The 23,344-nt window shown below is 37.4% G+C and overlaps 1 protein-coding gene across 3 annotated transcripts in view; it reads right to left on the bottom strand.

The window, feature by feature from the left end:
* Window positions 1-23,344, bottom strand: part of cntfr (ciliary neurotrophic factor receptor) — a 201,328-nt gene that overhangs the window by 80,735 nt on the left and 97,249 nt on the right. For all 3 annotated transcript variants that reach the window (XM_063480832.1, XM_063480831.1, XM_063480833.1), the window contains one exon: window positions 8,992-9,225. In XM_063480832.1, the coding sequence (XP_063336902.1) occupies window positions 8,992-9,225 (234 nt within the window). The remainder of the gene's footprint in view (window positions 1-8,991; window positions 9,226-23,344) is intronic.

Below are 23,344 nucleotides of genomic sequence, written 5' to 3'. Positions count from 1 at the left end.
GAGCATTGTTGTTCGTGACAAACTCACTTGTATACTTGTAACACCAAATTTGCCATTTCTAAAGGCACTGATCTTGTAATTTTAGTTGCATTTCTGTGAAGAATCAACACTAACTTTCTCACATCTCATTTCAATAAAATGCTTTGCTGAGAAACCTGTAAGTATTCAGGTGGATGTCACTTTACATTAAACGCTTTGGCAAACCAAGCAGATCCAAAATGCCAAAGAAGTTCCGATGCAATCACCCAGACGACCAAAATAATACGGTGATCTGACAGGTCAGAGGTATTTTAAGGACATTACTGTGAATGTCCTTAAAATACCTCACTATTTGTAACAAACCCCAGTGCTAATTAACCATACTGACATATCAGGCTTTTTTGAAAGAGTATACAATTTATAAATAAAATATTTTTGACACTTTTCATAAGTGCATGTGCAGTTTCTAAGTCCTACAAATAAGATACTGGAGTTTGCTTTCTGCCTGCACTATTAAGACTCGGTTCCTTAAACTAAGCTCAGATGTCTGCAGCTGGTCTTCTTATACCACTTCATCTTCTTCCCAGGAATAATTTCCCTAAACGTAGCCAACTTATAACCCTGTTTCAACTTTAAAGTTAATGTTAACTTCGTAGCCTGCCAGTGTTTTTAAATTAATATTACCTTTTGAGACTCATAAACATGTCCTGTATTTAAGCCCATCAGGCAGCCAGATTTCTAAATACCAGTCTTCACTTAGGGGGAAAAATCTATACAGATTCAGATTCAGTAGTACTAAGATATTGTGGACTGTAGATACACATGTATACTGACTAATGTACTACATACTATACACTTCTTCTGGTCTTAATAGTATACATTAAGATGGGAAGAAGTGTGAGAAAAGTGTGAGACTTTTAGTAAAAAGTTGTACAGATTGAAAAGCATGGACAAAGATGAAAAGGAAAAGACAAAGCAATAGGTGAAATGGGACAGACTAGGCGCGGTGTAAGAGGATTAGTGAGAGAAAGAGAAAGACAAGAATGAGATAAAAAAAAAAAACAGGATTGGGGCAGAATGTTAAGATATGAGGAAGAAAAAAAATTACAGTAAAATATGTTTCATGGGTAAGAATGATGGAGGGTGATGAATGGCCACAACCGTGGTGGTGGGATATTAAAATATTATGCCAAAAAAAGAGAGACACCGACACCCCCCCCCCCCCCCCCCAGAAAAACTCCAATTCTGTCTAAAATGATGTGTATTTGTCTACATGTACTCTTTTCTACACTAACTTCAGAAAACATTATCCTCAGTCTGACACAGACTAAATGTACATATAAAAAAAAATAAGTGTTAATAACCTTAATAATGCTAACAAAAGCATTGGGGGTGAAAAAAAAATGGCACCCAATGGATACAAAGAAATCAAAGCACACACTATTTCATACACATACATGTATTCACTTCCATTTGACTTCTTAAGCCAGGGCCATTTCCCATTTGTTATGGTTGTCTGCTACAATAAAGTGATGGGAATTGCTGTTGTCCTGCAAGTAGAGCAAAAAATGGTGCAGGAAGAAATTTGCGATGTAGAGCGGAACAACAGAGGACAAATTGGAGTAAAAAGACAGAACGAAGACAATGATGGTCACGATTAATATTTCAGTGTAAGGGAGGTAACTAAGATGTGGATAAGTAACTCTTATCTGTATGATTATCTCATTAAGCCTCTCCTAGCCGTGTGCTTTTTTTTTCACTGTTTTCTAAAGGAAAGAGTTGTTTTTACTCCAGGAGTCAGAGATCAGCTACAACACTAATCCTGCAGCAGAAATTATTGGCTTTACTCAAAACACTTGGTGGCACTGCAGACTTTGGTCAGATCTCTGTATAAAACTTTTTCCCATACTTTATAAATAAAATAATGTTGTGAAGACAGGATAACTCTTTTCTTCATAAGTAATTTTTTTCATTCTATTGATAAATATCTAACATTTCACGCAATATAGGAACTTATACTATACAGATGACTACACTACAAAAAAAAATCAAACCAAGCAATCTGATTTACATATGAATCAGATTATGCTATTTCTTTGAACATGTATTTAAACTGACTTACTTAAAAATACTAATTTTACTCTGTTTTGACAGACTGGGGCAACTGGTCTTGTAGATTTAAAAAAAAAATGACGTGAGAGAGCATGCGCTTTTGCTAGACTATTGAATTAAATTCTAAGCCTGTGTGAATCCTCAATGATTCCATTGACTATGATTGACTGGATACTGGGACACGCAAGGAGAGTAATTAAAAAGGAAGCAAAGTAGTTCTTGCAGTGCCCTTACATGTGGGGGCAACTTCCTGGTTAAACAGGAAGTCTCAGAGGAGCTTTATGGGTTCACCCTCCTCTGTAGCGATCTGTCTGCAAGGAGACAAGACAATTCCATTACCCAGCAATGTAGCACAGGTCCCTTGAGTGCGTGTGTGTATGTGTGTGTGTGTGTGTGTGTGTGTGTGTGGGGGGGGGGGGGGGGGGGGGGGTTACGCACCAAAACAAGCTACCCAGGGAAAGGAATAAGACATCAATTTATGGTGTGTCTGTGTGTGTTTGTGTAGAAATAAGTTGCCTGAGGATGGAGATGCACATGATTCTAACGACAGAAATCACACCTTCTTGTATTAAGAGGTTGAAAACACTCAGTGTGTGGTATGGCATTTCATTGGTCACATTTTGTGCTATCCATTATCTTATTTATTCAAAAAGTGTCATGTGAGCTTAATTAAGCTCATATTAAATATACTAAAGTTATACTCTTTGGATGGGACAACAACAAGAGCTACAGTAAACAGCTATAAGTAAATATCATTTTAGTTGTTATATCTATTTGCATCTACTAATACAAGTACTACATCTACTAAAAAAAAAAAGACACACCAATGGTATGGAATGGTATACTGTCCTGCTGCCTAATTCAAATGGTGATTTACACACCGCTTATTGATTAAGGATAGACTGGACTTGGTATTAAGAAGCAGGGAAAGAATGACTGCATATTTTGTTCCATTTCTGGTCTTCCAAGTATGGTTTTTGAGCACTAACCACACTCACACAGCAACATGCACATGGGTTAAACAAATCAACTCGATACTCCAACACTAGTGGTTAAGACTTCGGTTGCAATTTGTAGCATTAAGGGAAAAAAAGCAACTGTTTACATAATGTCATTGCTATGATCTGAGAGCAGCTCAAACTGGATTTGTTTACAAGAATGGGTGCCAAACCTAGATCCCTCTTTTTTTGTGTGATGATTTGTGGTATAAATTCATTACTATACAGACACAATTCTTGCTTGCAAGATGAATGCTTTTCTTCATTGTACATGTTTAAAATGTTGTCATTACAGTAATGGAAGAGGAGGAGTGGTTGCGGGCAGGGGCTGGTTTTGTATCGTCTCAGCTGGCATTCTGAGTGGCATACTGGCTGAGTAGCTGAATTATGGGCTCTAAAAACAGGGAGTCAATAGCAACAATGCTTTTAGACACTCATGCATGTGTTGCATGTTCTTAAGGTGATAATCACTATCATTTCAAAGTTGTGAGAAAAGTTACCTCTAAATGGAAGGAAAGAAGAAGTGGCCCATCTCAGTTTTCAAAGTGGGGTTTCTGACTGTCAATCTCTTAAATGCCCATCATTCAGAATTTATTCATTGCCACTGCATTTGGTGAAGAGGTGGTTTACATACGTCGGATGATTTTTTTTCAGTGAACTTTTTCTGGTAATAATAATAATTTAAAAAAATAGTTCAAAACTTTGATTACATTCGCAAATTATATATGTTTTACACTGTATATTTAACCCTCTGTATCCCATAACAACCCCTTTTTTATGTTTACTCCCAAGTCACCTTAAGTGCTTCTGTTCATCTGTAGCATCTGAGTCTATAAAACTTTGTGAAAGAAGTCTGACATTGATCGATGAGTCTGTGAAGCTCACTTTTCACAGATAGAGTGATAATAAAGTGTTGAGGATATCCCGAACTTTTTTGTCAGTAAGGTCGGTTGTTTTTGCCAGACTTAGCTGTTGTCAATAACACTTTATCTGAAATAAAGCTAGCATCATCAGACTCATACTCTCACAGTATGACTTTCTAAACACTTGAGTCTAACTTTATCTTAAAACAATTTGTTGTTGTTTTAGCCGACTAGTTGTCAGCTGTGCACAGATGGAAGATTTACATGTGTAATCCTGCTGACAATAGATAATTTCAATAATATAAGGAATAAATAAGCAGATTTCTGTAAATTCTTTAAACTTTTTTTGGCTAAATATGAGTGTTTATAATATTCACCAGTTTCTCCCTTTTCTTCAAAATTGTCAAGAACATTTTAGTAGAATTCTGTTGGAGTGTGGAGGGTTAAATACAATTTTTTTCCCCAGGGACTCATGTTTCCTACAAAATAAGCCTCAGTAATTAACAGTCACAGTGTACATTAAGTACTTCAGTTGAACAGGTGAGTTTATCTAGTTGTTACATCTGAACTAAGTCAATACAAACATTTTTCAAAGAGTTATCATCATGTAGTAGAGCTTTCAGTGAAACTGACTTTGAAAAAATACATAAAATAATGTATGCTATCATATGTAAAATGTTTCCCTAATGAAAAGGTCCTTCTCTACTTTCCTCCATCGCCCTGATAATTTTAAACACGGAACATCCTTTTGCAGAAGATGTAAACTTTAAGTTATTTCTTTGTGATATAACCAAGTTGCACATAGACTATGTCTAAAACTTGCATAAAGTACAGCTGGGTCTCACTAGCAGTATATTGCAGCTGACAGGTGAGTGGCTGGATATATGATGCTATGCTTTTAATGCTGTGTTTGCTGGGAGGCTTAATAACTGGTTGGGTGCAGCTCATCTTGCTATACTATAAATTGTTTAGCTGACGGTCATTGAAAAACAGCAATACATACAAGAATGGACAAAGCCAGAGAAGAGGAGGACAGCAATAACTTCACTGTTGTGACAGCAAAGGATGCACTATCCCACAAAGCGCTTCAGTGTTTTATGACCGCTTGCTAATTAAATTATAATGAAATTTTACTGGGTGTACTCTTTCATTTTCTATTGTATTTTTTTAAGCCATATGTCACTTTTTATTTTACCAGCTTTATGTTACCCCTTTTACCAGTTAACATCACGTCTTGTTCTGAAGATACAGTCTAAAGACGTCACTGAGTACTTGGGTGCTGAAGTTTCCTTGTGTGTCTCTCTGTTTATGCGTGTGGATGAGGAGATGGACAGTTTTTAAAACAAAGTAACAGAGAGAATGTAAACTAACAGTTATATACAGTGGTGAAATAATATAAATGGGAAAAGAAACAGACATCAAAGCAGCACTATATTTCCACATGAAACTCAACACAAACAAGTGCTGTCTCCTTGTGCTAACATTATGTTGACACAGTCCATAAATTCGGTGTGAAGGTGGACCAAGCGCGCATACACACATAGCATAACACTAGTGTTCCTAATGCAAACCAGTGTAAACACAAAGCCAAGCGATGCTGCCTAACACAAATGAAAAAGTCAGCGTAGATAGATGGATGCTAGAAAGAGTGGGAAAATAAGGACGTCATACAAGGTTGCTTTACACATGTACACATATGCATGAAGAATAACGAAAGGCAAGATAAGAAAGATGAGAGATAATCAAAAAAAGTTTGAGAGACAGAGACACAGAGTGAAGGAGAAAAATTAAAAAGCATAAACAGATGGCTCTGTGCTATTCTCTTGATAACACTTCTATCTGTGTGAAACATAACAAGCCCCCAGTGTAAGTAATAAACGCTGCATAAAATCAAACTACCATCATGATGGTAATCAGAACAAGTGTAGCCTGTCATGATGTCATTATCACTGTAGCTGCACAACACTTAAAGTTTTGTAGGTGGCAGTTAACATAATGAAAAAAAATGTAGCCAGAAAACAAAGGGGCAGTGATAACAGACAATAAAACACAGACAGAAGAGATTTAGAAATGCAGAGTTACAGTTGCTGCCACCCCAGCGTATCTTGAACGTGTCATAAAATCACAGACTGTTATTGAGACAGTTAGATTCAGTGCTAAAAGTAGGTTAGCAAAGTAGGATCTGACCCTTGATGAATGAATAAAATAAAACTCTGTTTGTCTCTCACACACAAAGTGTCATTTTGATAGCAGAAAAGCAGCTCCGGTCTTCCACACGTGTGCTAGTTTGCACACAGATACTCTGTTTCCATCTGTCCGTCTAAGGCTCTCCCTCTCTCTGTCTCTGTTTTATGCATACCTAAACATACACACATATCCTGGCCTGTTTATGAATTGCATCATTCCCCCCGCTGACATAATTTGCCATAACATAAAACTCATTAAATCAGTATTACTTCAGCATTGTGTAATTCATCATTGCTGATATGATTAACCAAACTGTCATGCGCTCATATAGTCTCATTCATCAAACATTTGCTTGGAAATGTAGCATTTAACATCAGCACTGGGATAAAATCTTGATGGGTTGTGTGTTTGGCCTCTATTGGTTCTGTTGACAAGTGGATGGAATCATACTGGCATGGTTTACTGTTTAGCTAAAGGGGACGTGAGCTGACCGCTTTTTCAAAAATATCTTTAACCGTTGAGTGTTTATTTATTTTATTTGTTTGTTTTTTTTGAATCAGTTATTTGTATGCATGATTCACGAAAGACATTTTAACATTTCACCTGGCACAAATGAGATAAATGAACCGGTCGACCTGTCTTTCAGTTTGCTTTTCTCAAAAATAGAGTTGTGGTGGACTCAATAACACAAGAGTGTCGGAAAGATGAACGCTGTATGGGCTATTCCCCCTCTTGGAGTGATGAATCATGTGCTGTGTATCAAAATTTGCCACCGTTCTGAAGTAGCCTACTGTGACTGATGCCAAGAAGATATTTAATTTCACTCTCTAGCCTTCTTGCAGCTACAGTGTGATTTCTGTAAAAATTTAATTTAAAATGTTGTCCATTCCTTTTACTACTAACAGACTGAAAAGGAGGGAAGACAGAGAGTGATCATTTTCATATGAACAAACACTGCCCAGAAGAGATAATGTCCCTGCTTTTTTTCCTTTATTTTAACTACAGTAAGTAGATAATAATTCACTGTTGACTGAACATTGTTTTTATTCAATCTGTCATTTAAGATGGACATTCAATCAGTCATGAGGCATAACTGCAGTGACAGATGAATTCAAAAATAACAGCCAAGCTAATGGATGGAGGAGGATGATAAATATAATAACTGTGAATAAGTTACGTGATGTATTATAAATAAGGCAGAACGCTAATCTGCTGGTTAGAGAAATCACTTTTCATTAAAATCATTATTAACATTTATGAACATTCAAATATTTGGACATCCTGTAAGCTATACCAGTATACCACACAAAAGCATGTACTAAGATTAACGTTTAACTTAAATAGAGACCAACTAATGAAATTACTTCTGGGGTTCTTCTTTTCATTGTCATATAAACTGTTCAGCTTAGTAAATAAAGCAATTGATAACAAAGGCAATTTCATTCAAGTCATCTTCTTGCCATTTACCACTCCATCCAACACACTTATTATGCAAAGAATAAGTGCATAAAACTTTCACCATGAAAATAATGGATTTAAAATGAGGCCAATGCCAACTCACAAACCCTCATGGCAGTCCATTAAAAGTGACATCATTTACTTTTCGTATGATTATTACGATTATGCACACCATAACAGGAAATAGACCAAATATAATTTTAACAGCTATTCATAAGAACTGGTCAGCTGGCAGCAGATCTACTGTAAAGATTGTTATCACAACAATTCAAGTTTTATATTGGCATTTAAAATTTGAACGTAACAGCCCCTCAAACATTACAGCGTACTATTAAAATTGTCATTTAGCTGAAGTGCTCACTTTGCACGGAACAAAAAGAATCTGGAAATTTGGTAGCCAGCTGTATGTTGACCCTCATAATCATTAATACAAAGTCATAACATCAGGACCTGTGACTAGTCAATAGAATGGATGCAGCTTCTTAAGTAATATTCCTCAGCCTTTAGACGCAGTTGATTGCAGGGATGGTCGCAGGTTTTATAAGCTCTGACCAGCAGTCAAAGCTTATTTCAAAAGGGCCTCTACTGTGATTCCACTAAGACTGGAATGATATCACAAATGATATCACAAGCATCGACTGTGACCATCTTTCAGTCTAAGCTGATCACATATTTAGACCTTTTTAGTCAAGCTTTGGAAGCAGCTGAAGTTGGAATTGTGGTTGGAGGGTTAGGGTTGTATTATTTGATGCTGTATATTGACAGAATGGTATCATACTCTTAGTAATAAATTCTTAATGGAACAACAAAACTCTGGCAAATTTCCATGGAGACATAAAATATAAGCATTAATGACAGCTAGTGCTAATAAGGTTAAGCTAATTGACTTAACTCAGTTTGTTAAGAGACAGCCCTCAACAACGATAAAAATAGTAACAGACTCACCGTGTGTTAAAGAAGTTTACATTTTAAGATTCATCATAATTCTCATTTGTGTGTACATTTTACCATCTTGTTACTTTACTTTCTTGAGTAATTTTACATTACACAGAAAGCTACTTAAACATAGCTGAAATAAGACTAAGCAGGGCATCTATAGCCATTATTTTTATCACATTTTTATCAGATTACTTTTGAAATTATCAGCAGTGTCATACTTGTTTCTATGTTGTTGGGGTTTTTTTTTTTCTTTGTTTTTTGTTGACATCCCAATGGCATCAAGACTAGCTTATTTTATTTTACTACTTTCTTATTTTATTCACCTTTTGTCTTTCCATCTTATGTCTGCAATCACTCACTTTCCCTTCGGGATGATTAAAAATGTGTCATGTCTCATCCTTAACACTTAGAGGGCAAATGTGCCCTTCCTATTGGAAGTAAGCTACTGTACTTACTTCCAATTTGGAGAAAGATGGCTTCATGTTTGTCATCATCTTGCTTCTGAAAACAGGTGTAGAGTCCAGTATGGTTCAGGGACACGTTAGTCAGGATCAGTCTGGGACCTTCTAGACTGTGCTGGGCCTTCACATATGTCCCATTCATCTTCCATGATACTGATGCATCATTGTCCAGGGAGCCACACTGCATGGTGACATCACTGCCTATTCGTCCATACTGGATCCTATCAGCTAAAAAGAGACAGAGACAATGATTAAGTGCTGGTGATAGCAACAGCTAATAACCACTAAAATATCTGTGCAGTGTAATTACTGCCCTGTGTACATGTTGGCCCTTGGCAACTGAACACAGACTTCCAATTCAGGATTCAACACACACTTCCAATTAATCTATTCTTATTCTTTTGTTGTTTTTTCTGTGTGTGTGTGTGTGTGTGTTTCTGGACACTAATTCTCTCTCTCTAAATCGCTTTCATATATGTTTATTTGTGTACATAAAAAAATATATTTTCTACTTTGTGGAACAAAGGTTCAAATTTTGGCAGTGACATGAATCCTTTTGCTGCTCACGTCAGAAACGGTACCTTAAGGGACAGATTTTCACAACTCAATTGCATTATGATTTTAAAATGTTCCAGTTAGGTTTAGGTATTAAACACTACCTAGTTAGGTTTGGAAAAAGATGGTTTGGGCAAAAATATAACAGTTGCTATTTCACAGCTCAATTTCCTGATTGGCAGACTGACACATCCCCGCAGAAAGCTCTTGACAACATTTCTGCTACAGACAAAAAATACATTGTGATTTATAATTGAAATATATTTCAAAAATGTGGGGACTGACAAAAAAACCCCCAAAACAAATCATGTCCATAAACACAAACAACTTTCTGTGACTATTTCTATCATAGCAAATTTTGAAAAAGAAAGTCGATTCTGACGTGTCTTTTCGTTGATGCCTTTAGCCTTCTGTTAACTAACAGCAATGCCCAGTCAGGAAAGTAGTTGGGTCTGTGACCTCCAGGGTTAGGGGTTATATGTGAGCCTAATGGGTGTTCTTGCCAAACACTGGGGTTAGTAGCCCTGTTGTGTTGATAAGCCTCATGGGGCATGCCACGACCACAGAGACTGAAGACCTCAGATTAACACTTAACACTGAGGATCAACAGCACAACAAGAAACAACAATAAAATATTGATCCCCATCTCTGTAAAAGCCCTCTTCTATGAACAAAGGGGGGGGGGGGGCTGCCTCTACTGGCTGTAGATCAAATGCTGTCAAGATCCTTGTCTTGGTCTGATGTCTCTTTCCTTGTCTTTTTCTTTGTGTGTCTGTCCCCACCCACCTTTGTTTCTCACTACAATGCCTTTCATTTTGCAGTTTTTTTTTCACTTGAGCTAGCTTCCATCTCTCAATCTACTCAGACATGCTTCTTAACACAGCTGATACAGATGTCAACCCAGTGTTTCATGTATATTTCATGTCCCATAACAGAGCCATCTATATTTAATGGGACAAGATCCTTGTCCCCATTAACATTAACCCAACGCTGTTTGTTCTCTTCGTCTTCCATTCCACCGTTCATTACCCCTCACTAACCTTTTCTTTTTGTTTTTGTCTGTGATTCATGCCATCTTCATTTTTTTTCTATTATTATCATTTTTTTTCTTCTGCTGTCCGCCCGAGCCATCTCCATGCTCGCCCTCCAAATTTGCCAAATAATGTGTGTGTGCATATGCATGTCAGTAGCAAGAAATGCCAATTCCTTTGATCTCCTTCTCTGTCAACTTACTTTGAACAAGTTTGTGTGACTTTATTTACATAAAAAGCTATTTGCATCTTAGCATAAACCTTAAAGTTTGACTTTGATGTTAGCTTTGATGATGATGCTGGTGCCCCCTGTGCTTCATGTGACAAGGAAGAGAAGAGAAGAGAAGAGAAGAGAAGAGAAGAGAAGAGAAGAGAAGAGAAGAGACCTTGAATTTTAAGTCAGTGGTCATTCATTGCGCTTTCAAACCAAGAGAGCTTACCCCTTACAAAATGTTTGCACTTAGCATTTCTTGTTTTTGTGAAGGTCAGTACCTGTCTATGTACAGCAATGATTCTTTAACCTCTCCTGTCCCCCTCAATGCCCCATCCAATCCTTTGTATCTTCTCAGGTTACATCACCTTCTCACTGCCTCAGTCCTTTCAAATATCCAGTCACATCTTTTGCCTTTGCTCCCTCTCCATCTCTCTCCATTTCATTTTGTCCTCTCACTTCTCCTTGTCTTTCTTCTGTCCTATCAACACGCTCCTCCTCTCCTCTCACTCTCTGTGTCAGTCTCTATCTTTATCGTTCGTCCTCCACCCTTGTCTATGTGTCACTCCCTGCCATCAGCCTGCATCAATGACCTGCTTTGAACTTCAACTTGTCCAGCAATAACTGTTAGCTGATGATGATTCACAAACAGTGTCCAGTGTGTACCAGAATTATATTTTCTGCAGCTGTGGGCTCAGTGCATTCAAGCTGTTGATTCCTGTTGATTCATCTTAGTTTAACTTATTCAGATAACCCGTAAGATTTTCTTCCTCATTGCTTAAGAGTTAAAGAGTTAAAAACGTCCTCAGCTGGTACAGTTATAACTACTGACTATTCTCAGCTGGGGGCTGATAAACACAGAGTGTTCTGCTAAATATTTAAGGATTAAAAATGTTCAATGTGGTATTAAATCAAGTGTGAATTCATATTACTGAAGTTACATTTAATCCACTTGAACAGTTTGGATAACTTATGTAGTTTATGGCACCAGAGAATTAACTTTATCAGGATTTTAAGCTTCGTCCTTCACTCATACAAGCTCCAGTTGCACAGATAAAATGGTCTTATGGAGTCTTAATATACCAAAAATCAACATATGATAATGTCCGTGAGCCCTCCATGCTGTAGTACTACTATCTGCTGTAGGGATGCTTGCTGTTACCTCTGTGTCTGCTTTTGTTTATCCTTCTGAGAGTTATTCTCACTGTGTCTCTCTTATCTTGTCCCCCCTCTGTATATCTCATTGCTCATCTTTTGCTCTCTCCTCTCCATTACTTTCGCTCCCTCTGACCTTGATGCTGCTCACTTACATGCCATATGAATTGTGTTGAAACTTCAGTATTCATTCATGGTATATCAGTGATCAGTAGTCTTCTAACATGCCACTCATGCATAATACACCTTATAGCAACAGTGGAAACACAAGCAGATACTTATGATTACAATCATGTACTCACTCGCGCATACGTAGACTGCCCTGCATAATGTCCTCATGCCTCATGACCATCCAGACAAGCAGGCCTAATAACCATAATGGCATTCAACTCAAGTGCTATTGTTCTCTTGGTAATAGACAGGGCACTTTACGCAGTGGTAGAACACTGGTTTTCCCTGCTAAATGAGAATATGAACCACAAATGTCCTTCACAAAGATTTAGTGTTACTAATTTTACTTATTATTCTTTTTATTTGGTTTGAAGCCAGTTGAGACTGCCTAAGTATATACAGAGCTTATAACTACCCTGGAGCCTTAAGAAAAGATCATTTATTGACTATCTCCAAAACCTCTCATCTAGCAACCAAAAGTACACAATTTTGGAACTAAAAACAGGATTCAATCTGATGAATAATATTAGTGTGAGTTTTTTTTTTGTTTTCTCTCCTTTCAAGTTGAAACACCAGAGTCCAAAAATGAACCACGTCAATGGCATGCTGATTTAATGTCATTTCATCTGCTATTTTTCATGCTTACCAACAACAACACAAACATCAAGCGCAACCTAAAAAAATTTACACCACAGCTTAAAAGTAAAACAAACAAAACAGTGAATGCATAATTCAAGTCACAAGTTCAGGGTTTTAAAAAATACCACATATATTACATTTGAAATGCTTGGAAATGTAATGTGGTAAGTTTCTTTCAATGTGTGTGCACCCGCACGTACACCACACCATCAGGGCCCAAGGGAAGGCTAGTTTCTCAACATTTTTTTTCTTGCCAGGAAACTTGAACTTTGCATTAAATGTGGGATTCTGCAGGGCACTGAGGGCACTGCAGTTCTTATGCAGTCCTGTGATGTTTTCAGTATATTACGATTTAACGATCCAGCATAATGTCATATTTTGGCTAAGACCTGCAAGACAATCCAGTATTGGTGTCCAGGGGCTATTTAAATAAAAACAAGCACATTCAGAGAAACCCAAAAAGCAACTGGCTGTACATCTAACTCCATGAGCTGTTTACTAAACCGACATAAGCAACGAGCCCACATAAACAAACACAGGCAAATTAACTTATAGTGATGTATATACATGTACATTAGCATGTGTACAGAAACTTGCGCAATGGCAAGTGCATAACACTAGGATTCTAACACAATAAATGTTTAAGAAAATATAGTACATATAGAATTATTTCATTATTGTAAATTACAATGATTCCTAAGGGAATTAATTTGTTACTTTTAAATGTATTTTAAATCTAACATGCAGTTCAGAAGTAAAGAAGATATATATGCACAGCTTTGCATTTTATCACAACATTTAAGATAATACATGCACATCAATGAACATGAAACTGCTAATGTTTAATCATAAGTATCTGCTTGTGTTTCCACTGTTGCTATGCATGAAACTGCCATACCACAATCCTAGTTCATACACACAGTAATCATGAAAAAAGTGACCTCATATAAGATTATACACTTGGGATGCACACACACACATACACAAAAACAGTGTTCAAATATAGTAGTTCAGGCCAAGGTTAAAGCAAGCACAAATGTAGTTAAGACTATTGGAAGAAAAATTTTACAATTTATGGGAAAAAAGTCAAAGACACACAAAGACTCAGTGTTGTATTGTTTGCTTTATGTGAAATGCAATGACACCTTTTCAATTCTTGTCTTCATTCTCTTCATTCCTTAAGCCGTGATTAATAATTATTTGACCAGAAAGATCAATTAAAGGCAAATTATCATTAGACTTGTGCCACTGAGGATATTTGTGAGTAAGAGCAGCCGTGCTGTTTGATTAGCTGATTAAACATGGCTAGAATTACTTGTTCAAATATAAAGTTCCAGTGTTATACCTTTCTAATGCTCTGCTGTCAAATGTCTTTGGATGAAGTGCAGTCATTGACTTAGAGGATAAACTTCTCATCAGGTTTTCTGAGCTGGAAAAGGGTTTCAAATAATTTGATTTTGCAAATGTGGTTCAGAGGTTATAGGCTAAACTGAACTAATGCTGTAAAAGACTTGCAATAGCTCACATATGGCATAAAACTTGAAAGTACAACTTTAAAAATCTGGTTTTAATTAGAACATATTTGTAGTTAGTTAGTTTAAAGTGTTTCACAAACAATGTTGATCAGCTTACATGGTATGGAAAAGGGTTAGTAAGATATACACTCTTTGCAGTGAAGTCAGTTTGGTATATTCTCTGAGCTGGTGGAGCAGCAGCCATATTGGACACACAAATTCTCACATGTAAACAGTTTGACCTTGTCACAGACTCATATGCACAGATGTATGTTGTAACCAAGGCTACAAGCCATTAAACTATCATGAACACCCTTTTGAGTAGATTGGAATACTGATGAATTTTGATTGTGGTGAACCAACTGTGTAAGCATGTGTGTGTGTATGTCAGCATTTCATTACACAGAATATCTTGCCAAAGATTTTTTGACTGTTTTATCCTTTATATATTTCTATATCTTTTATGCTTTTATATGCATTTCTTTTGCCTCTGTGTTTTTAATGCCATTTAAAATGCTACCATGCTGGTTCTTTGCCATAGCCTTCATCCTCCCTGTTACTTCATCTTACTCTTTTGTATGTTAAGCACTTTGGTACACCACTGGTTTTTAAATGTGCTATATAAATAAAGTTTGTTGTTGTTGTTGTTGTCATATATGAGGATGATTCCTTATCATTCTGTGTCTGTGACTTCACTTGTGCACACATGTGTGTTTTTAAAGTGTGTGTCTGTGAGCAACCAGCTGTAAGTTATGATGTGACTGCGCAGCAACGGCGTGAAATGAAATTGAAGTTCAGCGCTGGCATTCTGATTTACCATCCCAAAGACTTATATTCTCTGTGTTTGTGTGTCCGCAACAATGCACACTTGCGTGCTGTATTTTTCCGTGACAATGTGCAGTTCTCCATGTACACACAGCCCTCTTTGTCGATTCATTGCCATGTACATATCAGACTGTGTGACTCTGTCACTTTCCAGTCAGGCTGTAACTCACTAGAACATTTATCAGTGAATCACATTTGTATGCCTAAGGGGAGCCATGCCTTTTGAAAGTCCAACAGTAAAATGTTGGATTGGCTGACACACAGAGATAGAGCCCAGGAGAATTATCAGTTTAGGTTGAAAAGATCAATTTTTTTCAGTCTGTGGCTGCACATGCTGATGCTGCCTGGGCCAATTCTACTGATATAGAGAAATAAAATGCACACAGCTGAACAGTGATTGGAAGAATAGTGAGTATCGATCTTATTTTCAGAATAGAAAGACTTTTTTTTTCCTTCTTCTGCAATTTCACATTAACTGAAAAGGAAAACTTGAAAACTAGTATATTTGACAGAAGCTCGGATTTGCTTAAAAATCTCTGCTGACTTGCCAGTGCGTGTTCTTGAATAAACATTTCATATTCGATTTTGCAAGCTTTGTTTCATCAGTGTTGTTGCTACATTTTTAGACAGATTTTACAAGATGTATATATGTTTTCACTATAAACTAGTAAAATCTGACATAACACAGGGTCAGGCATCACATCAAAAAAGAATAAAAAATGAAAATATGTAACCACCATTTAAAAAAGTCTACTACTTTCCTATATTTTATTAGAATCAGCTTCACTTAGTTTCTTTAAACTTATTATACTGTTGTATGTTAGATAAACAGTAAATTACTAGGTTTAGTCCTGACAGGTAGAGTAAGCATACACAGTAAATTATTTATGATTTCACACATGGGTTATTCATGTCTGATTGGGCTGTTGCTCAGGGCCCCCTGATCCGCCACCCCTCCTCCACTTTTGGCCTTCACTTGTCTTTGTATTGGACCCTTGTGAGCTCAGGCTCTGAGCTTTCAAAATCATTTCCAAAATTATTTCATATTATTACACAGCCTCAAGCCACAGAGTTCTTATTTCTTTGCAAATAATGTTCAATAGTGCAAAAAAGTCTAATTTTTCTATGTGGAAAAAGCTCTAAAGCTGAAATAAAAAAATAATCCTGGTACAAGTCAGAAGGTTAACCTTTAATGATGTGCGTATATATTTTAACCAGACAAACGGCCAAACAGAAAATCATTGCAGACACAAGGTTTCTTTTCACATTCGCTTTAAGTGAATGTGATATTGCATTTCCTCTTAGCACAGACACCCTTGTGTCTAAAAATGTTTTGTAATGAGAACAGGGCAAATGAAAGGCTAACACATTTCAAAACTGGAAGTAAACTCACAACACTTTTGGCTTTACAGCATGTTTATTTACAAAATTACTCTCAAGGTTGCTATCACTGTCTGCAAAGCTGACAGTGATAGCAGCTTTGCAAAGTCTGCCACAAAATTGTTTATTTGCAGTGCAAATAAGCCGCAGGATTTTATTTTAACTACAAACACTCTCCACAGATGATATCAAACACAAACTGCAAATACTGTTTATTAAAGGAAGGAATAAAAAAAAATATTACTTCCCTTCAGATTTTGTCACATATATCACTAATAGTGGAAGTTCAAAGAAATCATTAAAGCTCAAAATTACGATGATTGTATGTTAATTTTTTTTTTTTTTAAATCACAGTTGTATACAGTATTCTGCATCTGCAGATACTGTTTTCTAATCATTTTCACAGGCACACTGAAATCTTCTTGCCTCAGTCAGCATGTGGCACAGCTGGTTAGGCAGGGTCCTCAGATGTTTTGTGAGGTATGACGCAGCAAAATGCTAAATCCTCCTGGCAATTTATAAAAGAGAGATCTGATTAACTGCTGTATGACATAATAACTATCAGCAATAAACTGCTGTTGGCACTTTCACGGTCATGCACATATTAATGCACTGATACAGATGTACTGTTGATACAGACCTATGTGTACTTTTCTCACAGATGCATACAGGCCACACTTCTACACAAGTATGCATGAACATGCAACTTCTGCACCCACAGACACGCTCTCACACTTACACTTCCTCTGCAAACATCTTGGAATGAAGTTATCACTTTATCCTCTCCTGTCTCTCTTTCCCACGGAGAGCTTAACATTCACTCGCTCTCTCTGCATTTGCCTCTCCTTTTATGTGAACACTGAGGCAGCTGCAGCTGTGTAAGTGTTTGTATGTGAGTGTGTATGCGTGTTTTCTGTGCATGTCTGTCTATGAGTCAGGGCACCAATGCTCAAATAAATCCACTTCCTGTTTCCTGCCATCTTATCTTGGCCCCACTGCACAAGTAAACGTACAGTGTCTGAGTGTTTATGTGTGTCAGCCTGTTCATTGCCCATCATCCGGCTTGCCAAATCCACTGGAGAAGACAGGAAGATTTGCAGGCAACCGGGTTAATTGATACTTCACGTTTTAGACGGTTATGTTCTGGGAGGAACTTGGGAGCCAGAGAGAATAAGTGGGGTGTGTAAAAAAGGAGAGGAAGTGCAGGGAAAGAGAGATGGAAAGGGAGGTGGTAAGTAGAGAGACGTTAGATGGAAAGGGGTACAGCACAAGAGGGAGGATGAATTGTTGAGACTGAGTAGGGCAGTTAATATTTTACAAGCCTGGATTAGAGAGGTCATGAAATGAGGAATGGGAGAAAGATTCCTGAGAATTGGCTTCAGGGATGGGGTGGGGGGTTGAGGGGGGAGACAGCTGGATAACACTGCTTTGATCAGAAACATCTGTAGGTTTTGCGGTAGAGAAAGAAAAAAATTGAGTGGTGAGAGAGAATTGAGAGCTGTCTATTTTTTTGTTTCTTTGTTTTTACTTTATACAGGTGGAGTTCTCGCTTAAATGCACCTTCTTCTATTTGACGTATACATTTAACTTCTTCTTTTTTGGATTAAGTGAAAAAAAAAGAATGCAAAAAAACCCCCGAAAGATTTTGGGCCACCATGGGGCCAGAAGAGCTTCAGTGCACTTTGGCTTTGATTCTACACGTTTAACTCCTCCGAATGATCTACGCCATTTCTTCAAATGGCATTACTGTATTTGTTCTTAATTTTGAATTACGTCAAACACATCAGTCCAAATTCTCCATTAAATGTTAAGTTAGATTGAGATTTTTATCATAGCATCATTTTCATACTTCCTAAGCCATTCACTGACCCCTTGTGACACTTTCCATCCAGCAAGATAATACTTCCATCAGGGCAGTTTTACACCAAGACTTTAATCAGTGGGTACATGCCGTTCATAACAGAGACACCTGATCTCCCATTTTAAGGTTCAAGTTTATTCTTATATTTTTTCCTGTATTTGAGTCCAAATCCAAAGGTGTCTGTCGTAGTCTACTATTATGAATGTATTCTCCTTTTTTGCCACATCAACAAGAAACCAATGCTCAACATCTAATTCATATTGTTTTAACCTGTTCTGATAGTTTCAAGTGATTCTTTCACCTAACTCTACCCTCCAGAGACAAATTTGATGACATTTTATATCAGACTTTTTATTGTTCTCAATGACATTTAAGCTTATTTTCATACCAGTTTTTTTTGTGGCCAAAGTTAAGGTGATGGGATTAAAATTACTTTTAGGGGCTGATATACATCCAATATAGCATTAAGAGCAACATCAGTGGCATCGTGGTGAACTTAGATAAGGGGAAATAAACTTTTATTATCTGTTTTTAGAATTGAGTGTGTATCTAATAAATATTTCTTCTTGCTTCCCATTGGCAAGACTGAATAATGATAATACTAATCAGACATAAGCCAGCAGGAACCTCCCTCACAGCCCTAATCTTTTTGGTTAATAACATAGCTAACATAACCCAAAACATCCCCAAGAGCCAAATTCAGAAGGTCAGTGCTAATACCAAGACATTCATTTATTAAAACCAGTTGGTGAAAAACAGACAGAGAAGAAAGAATGAGAGTAAAACAGAGATATGGGGAAAATGAATATGGTGATGGGGATGATAAAATGGAGAAAGAGAGTGAGACAGACAGGAAAATAACAGCAGAAAAAAGAAAGTCAACCCAAAGGATTTAGGAAAGGGGATGTGTTGGAAGTTAGCAAAGGAACAAGAAAGTATAAAGTAAAAAGGGAGGTGAAGGGCAGCTAGAGGAGGAAAAGGTTTCAGATGGAGAAGTCAGGGGGAGGGGGATGGATAGAGAAATGACCGTCTTAATTAATGGACTGTAATATATGACAGAATTCCTGGGTTCCAAGATAATATCAGCAAAAATTACTGCCTTCATCACTGGCACACTGTGCAAATATACCATGACCTTGACTAGGGAACTGAAGTGGCATGGAAATTTTAGCTAAAAGTGTATTGCATGTGATAAAAAGTTATGATAGTTCCAACGATGGGAAATGTAAAACTCTTATTTCCCCTGTGGTGCAGAAACAAGGACAGTTTTATCTGTCTGTCTATCTGTCTATCTCTCTGTCTGTCTGTCCGTCTGTCTGTCTGTCTGTCTGTGTATATACATTTAGCATTAGCACAAAGCCTAAAGGGACACCCACACATGAAGCAATTAGCTTTGTTACTGACGGATCTGACTAGACTGATCAGTAGTGGACCTTCCAAGGTCCATTTGCTTGCCTAGATAATCCTCCTCTATTTAAAGATTTACAGTAACGGATCTTTGTTATATTCTGTTATATGTCAGTCAGCAGTGTATTTCACTCTCATTGGCAGTTGTTTTAATCAATTGCCTCAAGGTTTTGAAATGTTTAATTCAGATCCCGTACACTTTATTTTGCCACTAGTTATTTTGCTCATCCACATTTAAAGTCGCTGAATGTCATTGATTTTCTACGGTCTCTGGTTACCAAATCATTGCTAATCGCTTCCCATGTTGATGCCCCTTAATAACTAAGTTTCTAATGAGTGCCTACTTATAGTTTAAAGTTCTAACTTGATGTACAACAAATTATGTTTATATATTGCTCTACATTAACACGCATTGCCACATAATAAATAGCGTGATGACATCCCAGCAAGAAATAAAGATGACAGGGTGTTGTTAATGTCTGTCTATTAAAAAGGTCCTAGGCAGGTGTAGCTTGAAAAAACTGCTGCAGAGATCAAGAAACATTCTTTGAAGAAGTAAAGAATGAAAATTTGGCTTTGGAAAAGTTATTGTTAATAATAAGTTAAAAGTAAGAAAGCATACTAGTAAAAAACTGTATTATCAAACAGCATATTTTTGCAGGTGGAATGCATATAAGTTATTTCTGTCCTGTTGCTGAACTCCAGTGTGCAGTAGCTGCCACTGAGCTATCAATCTCCTAACTCTTGGAACAGCAATCAGTCTAGTTTGTCAAGCTGTTGCTGTGGGAGCTAAATGGGGCATGGGCGCAACTCCACCACACAGCAGGGGGGGCTTCCAGCATTATTTTCATTGTTATTTGAGTCAGCAATCAAAGAACTGCCATTCCAAGTGGAACTAGGGGCTATGTCACTGTCACCACAGAGATTCCTTGAAATTCAAGAATGATTTTTCCATGGCTGTGTGAGTGCAGTGTTTGCTGTGTGACTGGTTTCCAAGTACTGGCGAGTACCGAGGGACCTGCACATGAGTAGTTCTGAAGCTGCAATCAATCATGTGTGACGGTGGAAATGTAACAAACACAACAGACAATGCACGCAGTGGCTGTGCACACTAACGTGCACAGAACCAATGACACACACTCAGACTTACACACCTACATAATAAAATGTGTGCATGAGTGCATGTCCTCCTGGTCTTTTCTTTTTTTTTTCTTTGTCTCTGATTTCACAGATAACAGTGCTAAAATACACACAACAAGCAAGGTGTGAAAGGAAAAGAACTGCTGTCAAGTTCAGCGACTGCAAAACACATCGCCATCTGTAATCCAAGCAGCTGAGGAGGCACAGATTACTACTCAGTCTCCTGAGCTTCAGCTGGCATGCAACGAAGGGCTGAAAAAAAGCAAGATGTAAAACAAATACGTTTAGAAGAAGCCAGTGGTGAAAACACGCAGATTTATTTGAACTGGAGCAAAGCCTAGGGTGTTGTTGCTCTGTCCTTGACGCCGAAGTTTACTTACAGTTTCATGCTCATCATTTGTCAGAGGAAGACTAATGATGCTGAACATAACATTTGCTACAATGAAAATCATTATCAGCAAATAATTTCCCCTGACAGTCCTGCCTCTCTTTCCAGTAGTCCTCATAAATACTCTTGACTTCAAAGACTTGATTTGACATGGATTGGAGAATGCTCATTCTGTTATGCTCATTTACTGGGAGTTCAAAAGGATTTAGGTTAATTAATGCAGTAAGTTACAATCCTGATTAGAAATAACGACCTGAGTGATCATAAGTCAGAGTCCTAAATAAAACAAAAAGATCATTTTGTTTTGTATAATCACATCATTTAGGAAAAATCAGCAAACAATTTGAGTAAGATAGATTGTTTCTAAAACGCGCATCTATATGAGAAGTGTTGCTTATGTCATTCCCTAGGCGCACATAACCGACACGCACACTCTGGAAAAAAAACAACACAAAAGATGGTTTTGTACCTGTCTTTTTATCATTTTGCCCATGTGTGCAGGAGTGTGCATACCTTCAAGTATGGTTGTGCACACAAACATGCAAAACTGTTTTAAAAGAAGGTTGTCAAGACAGACTCCAGTTCACCAGCTGTTTTTCTTTGGTATGTGTGAATCTGGAGTTGACACCTGGGCCTTGATTTTGTCACCTAACCACACACGTTAACCCCCTTAAATGGACTGGTTCTTTTATAGCCACTTCTACTCTTTCTGAGTACTCAAAGCGCTTTACACAACTTGCCTCATTCACCCATTCACATAAGCACTTCTTCTTTTCTATGCTCTTACTATGTAAGTGCTTTCTATCTAACATTCACAAGCATTCACATCCCAATGGAGGCATCGGCGACTTGGGTTTAGTATCTTGCCCAAGGATATTTGACATGCAGACTGGAGCAGACAGGGATCGAACCACCAACCTTCCGATTAGTAGGTGACCTGCTCTACCATCCCCTTCTCTTGTGTGTCTTGACTCCTGGTACCCCATGTTGCCTAGATGCAAATGACACCTCTACTGACTATCACCCCTCCTTTCCATGTAATCTGTAATGTAATGTAATGGTCCTGGGTTAGCTTACCTTCCAAGGCTCACTCTCTGGGAACCCACCCCATACTTACAAAAACCTATTGTCACAGTATCTTTAAAAATCCTTAAAAAACAAAACAAAAAAAGAAGCAACAAAAAAGCATGCTATCTAATCTGATTTTGTGAAGTCGAGTCAAGTTTTAATCAGTGTGCATTATATTTGATTAAACTCCAAACTTGAAATGAATAGGTGCAATGCAGAAGCATTTGAATCTTTTTCTTCCTATAAACCTATATGGGAATTAATTAAAATATGCTCCCTTTTACACTAAAAATAATCTGTGCAGTGTGTAGACAGCAGATCTGGTGAAAAAGTGCAGACCAGATGGTCAATAACAAGCGGAAAGAACTGGCCAGGGTAGACACAGCCAAAATCAATGGACTTCTACCTTAATGACCCAAAAGTCAGTAGTCTTTTTTTCTCTCCCTTTTCTACTTTATCCTTTTTTTATTTTTTGCTTCTGTTATAGACAGGTGGCTTTGTGCTACACACGAGCCAAAGAGAGTACAGATCCATTTTGTCTTTTTTTTTTCTGCTTTAAATTTTCAAAAACCGAAGAAGCAGGGACAGAGTGGCGACAATCATAGCTCAGAACAAAGAAAATACATATATATGGATGTTAAAAGTTCAGTTACTCAAATTAACCTCCATTTGTATTCTTATTGTCTCTCTGTCCCTCTTTATGATAAACACACCATCACATGGTCTCGTGCTCACTCGCATCCACAGACAGGTCAGCCTTCTTTGCCACAGACTGTGAAACCACAAAAATGCAGAAATGTCAGAGCTTTTGGAAACAACAGTGTTTCCAAATGCAAGAAATTAAGAGGCTTTGTTGGTGCTTTGAAGGAATGTCAAAACACATGTTATGGATGAGTGTGTGCAGTGAGGGCACACACTTGTAAGAAAAGAAAGAACGAATGCAAGATAGAAATGCAAAAATTAAGCAAATACAAAGGAAAACTTGAATTTAGGACAGGCAGG

Source organism: Pelmatolapia mariae, linkage group LG7, assembly GCF_036321145.2.
Source record: "Pelmatolapia mariae isolate MD_Pm_ZW linkage group LG7, Pm_UMD_F_2, whole genome shotgun sequence".
In the NCBI taxonomy this organism is placed as follows: Eukaryota; Metazoa; Chordata; class Actinopteri; order Cichliformes; family Cichlidae; genus Pelmatolapia; species Pelmatolapia mariae.
Note: the sequence above shows the minus strand (reverse complement) of the source record. Positions and strands in the feature narration are given on the sequence as shown.